This window comes from Eurypyga helias, unplaced genomic scaffold (genome assembly GCF_000690775.1).
Source record: "Eurypyga helias isolate BGI_N326 unplaced genomic scaffold, ASM69077v1 scaffold45844, whole genome shotgun sequence".
NCBI lineage: Eukaryota > Metazoa > Chordata > Aves > Eurypygiformes > Eurypygidae > Eurypyga > Eurypyga helias.
In genome coordinates, this window is record NW_010249164.1 from 13173 (window position 1) to 21086 (window position 7914).

The following is a 7914-nucleotide window of genomic DNA, read 5'->3' on the forward strand; positions in this document are numbered from 1 at the left end:
CTTCTCTGTGAGCTGTGTTCCCAGGCCCAGTGAGATCTCCTAAAGGAGATGCGCAGGGAGCGAGTGCCGCTGCAGACGATTCCTCCCTACTGTCTGGCTGAACCTCTGCTCGGTTTTCCGAGGAGAGCGGCGTGGGACAGTGCACAGCAAGCCACAAGCAAAACCATTTTGGAGATTTTGCTGGTCCGATGCAAGCTTGGAAGCACAGGTATTTACCTTTGAAAAACTGACAGTATTGAACCAGGCCGTTTCCTGGCTGCATGAAATCTGTAACGTCTGCAGCCTTGCGTGAAGCCCCCTCCCAGGCAACCCGCTATGTACATAGGCATCCCATGTGGACACACAGCGTTATAGTAAAAAAAGGGGTTGGTACATCCATGTACACAACAAACCCAATGTGCCCCATTTGTTCAGATTTCCTTTTCCTGTATTTTCCTGGCTGCAATCCCGAACTCTTAACAACTATTTTAGGAATGAACTCAGTGATTCATGTCCAGGAGACTCAAAACAGTCTTCCAGGGCAAGTTTCAGTACGTGTCCGTGTGAAAAGTTCAGAACTGATGGCTGTTATCAGGAATGGCAGAAAGGCTTTGGCACGCTCTGGCAGTGCAGCAGGGAGGTAGCTGACCTGACGAAGAGAAGCAATTAAGTGGCAACCCAGTTGGGGCAGGTTCGAGGAAAAAGCAAGCTAAATTTCAGGTTCAGTTTTCAGAAAACGAGTACTCGGGACCGTGCAAAATGGACTTGGAAAGAACCTCTTCCTGGCTTTTTTATCAGCAGTCAAGATGGTCACTACAGGGCTAATCTCTCCCACTCGCCACTTGTAAAAAAAAAGGTTTTCAATTTGTATGCATAAGCCCACGATGGGGGGGGGGCAGCCCAAGACAAAAACCACATGTGGTGCCTTTCACGCATGTTAGCCTGAATTATAAACAAGAGGCCAAAATCTCCAGTGGTAAAAACAGGGGTTGCCCATCTGGAGTAAATGTGCTTACAAGAGCTGAAAAAGGAGCTCAGTGAACTTGTGAACAAGAATGGTTTTGTTTATCTTTAATTCTTCATGTGAATTACACCCACTTCTGCAACTGCAGTGAATCTTAATGCTGTACAAGAGCAGGCTGTTCGCCAAAATATTCCAAGATTACTGGCAGTGTTCAACCTCTCCTGACATTTTTCTTGACCTGTTTCGCTGTAACACTGAAAAAATTACAGTCCTGGACACAGCAACAGAATCCTGTTCTTCTAACTTCTACATCTGAGTACCTCATTGTCTTATTTGCGCATACTACCCTGTTCCCCTGAAAACCACGACAGTGAGAATGGGGGTGAAGGTGTCTTTGGAGAGAGGAGGCCTGAGGAATAATTCTCTTTGAATTACCCATGCAAATGTATGTAACCTGCGCTGCTGCTGGATCCCAGGTGAGATTTTAGGTTGTTTTTTGGTTTACAGTCATTCTGACCATGAAATATGCACGGGAGTAGCAACAGGAGATTGCATTTCATTTTTTATTTCTTCTAAATGACTGCTAAAATTTCTTCTAAAATTAATAGAATAAATTAGAATAAATAGAATAAATTAAATAAATAAATAAATGAATGAATTGAATAAAATAGAATAAATTTCTTCTAAAATCCTGCTCCAGGATCTGGTCATGAAGACGTGGGATGGGGTTAAGACTTACTAGTAGCTATGAACCCTTTGACTCCGTGTTTTGGTTTTTTTTTTTTTGATCATGAACAGATCTGGCTTTTTACACTGAAACCAATGCAGTAAAATGCTACTTTGCTCAGTCCTTAGAAAATAAATATATTAATCAAAGAACAGCTTTGATAAAGACATTTCTTTTACAAAATACAAGGTAAACCACTAGTAACTAAGCAGAAATCACAAAATCACCATTTTACATATCCGAGACTGCAGGGCAAATTGCAAAACACAAAACCTCGATGCTGTGACTGAAACACCTACATCTAATGAAGGCCAATGTATCCAGAGGATGGACATATGGATAGGGATTTTATGTGAAAATTAGTTTCCCCTCTATGGATACACATTCTGGAAGATTCTGCTTTAAAAGAAATAAAAATACGGGTGAATATTTTTACCTTGATATGCATCTTAGCTCTTTTCAACAGACTTAGAGTGGTGTGTCTGGTGCTGTCCGGCCCGAGAGGCACAAGCTGTTTCAGCTGTTCCAAATATAGCCGGAGTTTAGCCCGCCTGGAATTAGTAAAAATGGAGAGCGTTGTAGTAAAGCTGCACCCGACCCGACCAGCATATCCTATATGCAAACACCATCTGTTGGCAAGATCTCTGTGCAGCATGCGGTTCAACGGTGGCTTCCTTTCTCCTCCCTCTGGCAAAGTTTCAGACCGAAAGGTCACTTGGGCTGCAGTAATGCTGCTTGGCACGCTCCCACAGCAGTTCCATACCTGCATTTCAAAGCAGTTTGCTCCGTCTGGTTAGTCCCATCTTGGCAAAGGGGGAGTACGCTCCGAGATCTGAGAAATTTGGGCAAGGCTGCACACTGAATCCATGGCTGGGTAAGCAATTAAAACTGGACTTCACTCCAACCCAGAGACTTCTGCAGGCAGAGATGGAGCTGTGGGAGGGAGCAGGGAGGCTGCAGACCCCGGTTCCCCTCTCTGCTGTTAAACCTGCCTGATGTGATAGACATGCTCCTGCTACACCAGGCAAGGGCATCCACACAGCTCTGCACAGCTCCAAGCTGCCTCCAGCCATGGTTTACCGAGAGAACGGTCCTGATCCCCCTTCTCCTCTCATGGCTCACCGACAGAAAGGTCCTGATCCCCCTTCTCCCACCACCTACTGATCCACAGTCCCCAGAGAAGGAGACATTCCTCCTCTCACCATGCAGCCAGGACCACCTTTATTATAAACATCCCAGAGAAAATACTTCCAGCCGTATCAGGTCCTGCTTTCTGTTACTCCTGTGCAAGTGTCACTACTGCTGCTCTCAACAACCTCTCCTGTACGAACGACATTAAACCCATCAGTAAAAAGGGAATAAACGAAATGGTATTTCTACAGCTACTTGGTTTCCAAACTTGGTCTCTGAGAAGGACGCTGTCCATACAATAGTCCACGGAACGGTTGCTTCAGCCATACAAAACAAGGCAGTGGCAAACCACAGAACCATGTGTGAGGGTGTTTCTACAGGTAAATCCAAAAGGAAAACTCTCTCCTGGTTTTGACACACAATTCTGGAACAGGAATCCATACGAAATCACCTTTCAGTTTTGCAGTGAGACAGAGATAGGTGCGGAAGCGCTTACATGAGTGACATCTCTAACCTCTTCCCTTCACCAGTCTGTGACAGGTTGAGCAAAGCCACGACCTGGACATGCCGCCATCCCCCACCGCAGCTGTAATAAGTGACGTGGATCACACGTGTGAGATGAATAATCACCTTTTTCAAATCTGCTCAGTGCTGCCTGAAGGAAACAAACTTTGCAGGAAATGTAACGCTTCTGGTCAAGAATGAACCGTCTTTTAAACCATCAGTTCAGAACCAGAATTCAGCATCAGTGCTTGAAATGCAGCTGAAGAGGATTTAATATGCACCAAACGGCAAATTACACATGTGTAATTAGAATGATTAGTGTAATGTGAAAACAACCTGAGAATTAATGGGGAAAAAACCCAAAGCATAATAAAATCTAATTAAAATACAGCCCTGTAATGACTACACACTCACATGTTTAGATCTGGCTGCCTGTAAATCAGCAATGCATTATGTAGGACTTCAAAGACCATTTCTATAAAATTCTTAATTCTGTCTTCAAGCCACTTAGGGAAAAAAGAATATTGGTGGAAAATATGGTTCTCGAGAGAAAACTGGTGATGGATTCTTTGTTTAGCCCCACAGTTTGCTTTTAAATACAAGGCTCTAAGTGTAACCATCTATATGCTTTTATTTAATCAACAGCAACAAGGATTGGGTAGATATTCACAAAAATAGCCCCATCAGATCAGAGAGTACCTCTCTGGCTGCAAATTTAAACGAATCCCAAAGGTGAAATACCAGAATTGGGGACTACTGGTATTTACACAGAAAATCCTAATCAGGTACATTTTTATTTCTGTGTCTGTAATCTCTAATAACTATCTGGCTGGTTTTGTGTTTTAAATAAAAAAAAAAAAAACCACTTGCTTCAGGGACTAAATTCAATTAATCTTTTTGGGTTTTAAATGGCCTTTAAACACACACGCAATCATCTGCGTCACTCAGTCCAACTTGGATGCAACTGTATTTAGACAGCTGAGAAGAAAGTGGGGACTGAAGACAGAAGAGGATGTGGCAAGGAAGAGGACAAGAATAGTATCCAAGTAGTAAATAGAGAGTTAAATACCTTGAAATGGAACAATCATATACTTGCAGTAATTAAAAGTCTGATAAGGAATACACAGAACCGTTGATCTGAGATCTACTTAATATTAATCCTGGAAAACGTTAATGAAACCAGACTACATACTCTGCTTACCTGTCGCTATTACTATCTGAAGAACTCTGCTTACCACAGGGAGAAAAATAAGGATTCAGTGCACTTCCTTACAATCAACCGGGGAATTAACGTGACCAAGATCCAGTTGGCATGGCCGTGTGACTTTTTAAAGCACTCATTCTTTTATGTTACCTGCCATCCAGGTAAAGCAGGACTTAACACAAGTGCCAAAAAGAACACATGACTGAAGCTAAGAAGAACATTTTAACTGACCTACGAGAAGAATTAAAAAGAGCTAAATATTAAAAAAAAAAAAGCTTTAAGGCGTTCTCAGCGCTAATATTGATAGCACTAAGTCTAACGAACACACTTGCTAAAAGACCTCCTCTAACTTAACTTTTTTTTTTTTAAGGGACTTTTTCTTTCACTTATTTACTCAGCACCTATGAACCCATTAAAAATTTTCAAGCATAAGCACACAGATCTTGACATAAATACAGAAGTGTTTCTGTGGCCAATTCATATATTATAGCACAACAGCACAATCGATGGCATAGATTGTGAACATAAAGAAAACTAGCCTGCCACAATTCCAGTGGTACTGGAGTAAATATCCCCACATTTTTCATTTTGCACATCTCAGAAAAAACTGTAAGAATGTAAGAAAACATTTCAGGCATGTTATGTTAACAGATCACACCAGCAGGAACTGGGGACTCAGACTTCGCAGCAGATAAGTTGTCACGTACAGACTCTGCCAGCACTAATTTCTCTCTCTTTCTGCAGGGACCTGACAGCTTTTGCTTTTCCTCGGCTGACTGTGACCGCCGGAGGAGGGAAAGGCACTCACAGAGGTAATCACAGCCAGAGTTGCTCTCTGCTTTGCAGCTCACATCTTAAATTCCACCTAGAAAGCCAAAAAAAAAAAAAAAAAAAGAAAAAAAAAGGCAGCCTGGTCTCAAATCAACAGGGTAACAATCTCTGTTGTGGTCTGAAATATCTCCCTTGTCACTGGTACTCAATTTACCAGGGAAGGTAAGGAACTTAAAAACAAAGCCATCCAGTGTCTGCACCCTCAAGCCTGCAGCATTCCGTTTTGGGTACAGCCCCACACATGGAGAGGTGTGTGGGTGCCCTGTCTGATTTACCACGTTTTCCTTTGCACCAGACAATAAAGGGGAGCTCTGCTGAGACCCCACCTGGAGTGCTGCATCCAGCTGTGGAGCCCTCAACATCAGAAGGATAGAGACCGGTTGGAGTGAGCCCAGAGGAGGCCACAAAGATGCTCAGAGGGCTGGAGCACCTCTGCTATGGGGACAGGCTGAGAGAGTTGGGCTTGTTCAGCGCGGGGAAGAGAAGGCTCCGGGGAGACCTCATTGCAGCCTTCCAGTACCTGAAGGGGCTACAAGGAAGCTGGGGGGGACTTTTTACCAGGGCCTGTAGTGACAGGACAAGGGGTAATGGGTTTAAATTGAAAATGGGGAGGTTTAGATTAGATATCAGGAAGAAATTCTTCACGGAGAGGGTGGTGAGGCACTGGAACAGGTTGCCCAGAGAAGCTGTGGATGCCCCATCCCTGGAAGTGTTCAATGAGGCTTTGAGCAACCTGGTCTAGTGGAAGGTGCCCCTGCCCAGGGCAGGGGGGTTGGAACTAGATGGTCTTTAAGGTCCCTTCCAACCCAAACCATCCTGTGATTCTATGTTCAAGACTTCAGTGTTTCTCCCTAAGCGAGCTCACAACATGGTCCTATAAATCTGCACTGTAGCTCTTCTAATGCATAATAAAAGTGAATTACTAAGCCCACAGACTTGGTCAGCGTTGCACAGCAGTGCCCATGACTAGCAGCAGTTGGGTGGTTCATCACATTCACATAAAGGAGAAAGCAACTTGTTGACAACTAACGCAATGGCTACCAGCTGGAATTACCCTGGACTGGTTTTGAATCCATGTAAGCCATGATGGGCAATATTGGCAGGTATTTCAGAACTGACAGCAAAACGAACCCTGGAGCCCCACAGCTTGGAGGGACAATGCATCTACACGGTGTTGTTAAGAGCCTCCCCATGGTGCGAGGACGTCCACCAGAAGTTAATTTGAATACCGCTCACTGACTGTACTCCTCAGAGACTCCAGTCTGCTCCACTGCTTGGCTAGAAACAGCAGGAGCAACGCTGGCCAGAGAAGCTATGGTTTGCCACTTCTCCAAAAAAGGCTGCCATGCAAAAGTAAATTAAGATCTTTCACTCCAACCAATCTCAAAATTGTGCCAAATGAGTCTATTGGACTATGGTCAATAAGCTTTCCCGTATGTATGAAATTCCACATGCAAATCCTTTTAGCACTCCAAGAAATGGAATATTAAGATGCAAAGGAAAAAAAAAAACCCCCCAACCCCCCCCCCCAAAACAACACAAAAGCCTGTTGTTCACACTGGATAACCTTCAGTCCAAAGAAACTGCAGCAATTCCAAGAAATTCCTAAAACTACTTGATGGGTAGCTGCAATGGGAACAAAGTATTTCTCAGTAGGGGCAAATAACATAACAGGAGGGAATGTCTGTGAGTTGGGGAAGTTCAGGATGCACATTAGGAAACTATTTTTTCAGTAGGGCAGCAGTGCACAATCAGAACAGGTTGGCAGAAAGGCTGTGGAAGTGATGTCCTTGGAGGTTTTTCAAGACCACCCAGACAAAGCCATCACCATTCAGGGGGTCCCTCCAATCAACATTTCTATAAGCATTTAAATCAGAGACTGCTTGTAAAGCTGTAGCATTGGATTCACAAGACTGCTCCCATCTGTGTAACAGCAAGCCCCTCCCCAGCTGCCTGACTTAAACCCCTGCCAGTCTGATGGATACAGCGCTGGCAGGTTTGTGGGGTGACCAGCCCACCTGCAGACTTCCCACAGGGGCTTTCCGGGGCTTGTTGTCTGCCTCAGCACAGCAGACAGACGCATGCAGCTAGCCAGGCAGCCGTTGCACAGTTTTTTCATATAGCCAAAGGTGTGTTTCCTAAATCATACATGTATAAATCTACAGACCTTATTTGTGGAAGGGTACAACATCCATCATTTAAGCCACTGATATGCACAAAGCCATCTGGAAAGGCCAAGCCTTCCGTTGGCAAGTGCATGTCCAAAACAAGCTGCTTAGTCCTTGGCGTGGCAAGCCTTGGCCAGGCCTCAACAAAATGAAATGGTCACAGACACCCGTGAGAGTTTACAGTGTGACAGTGAAAGGCGCGCTTCTCCATCCCACACCTGGGCCAGACAACCCATGGAGACAACGTTGCCGATAGCCTTACATGTGTTTATGGTAGGTAGCACGGGGTAGGCATTTCCGCAAAGCTGCACCCAAAGTTATAAACAACTGTTCCTGCTGCTGACGCTGCGGTGCCAGAGATCCCTTGCAGAAAGGGTCACAGAATCACAGGATCGTTTAGGTTGGA

General features: G+C 44.4%; 1 protein-coding gene across 1 annotated transcript in view; it reads right to left on the reverse strand.

Annotated features, from left to right (window-relative positions):
* The window catches only part of MXD4 (MAX dimerization protein 4), a 6866-nt gene extending 3491 nt beyond the window's left edge, over positions 1-3375 (reverse strand). The window contains exons 1-2 of the mRNA XM_010151261.1: positions 3329-3375; positions 2107-2221 (exon numbers count right to left, since the gene is read on the reverse strand). Of these exons, the coding sequence (XP_010149563.1) occupies positions 2107-2221; positions 3329-3375 (162 nt within the window). The remainder of the gene's footprint in view (positions 1-2106; positions 2222-3328) is intronic.
* Between the last annotated feature and the right edge of the window lie 4539 nt (positions 3376-7914).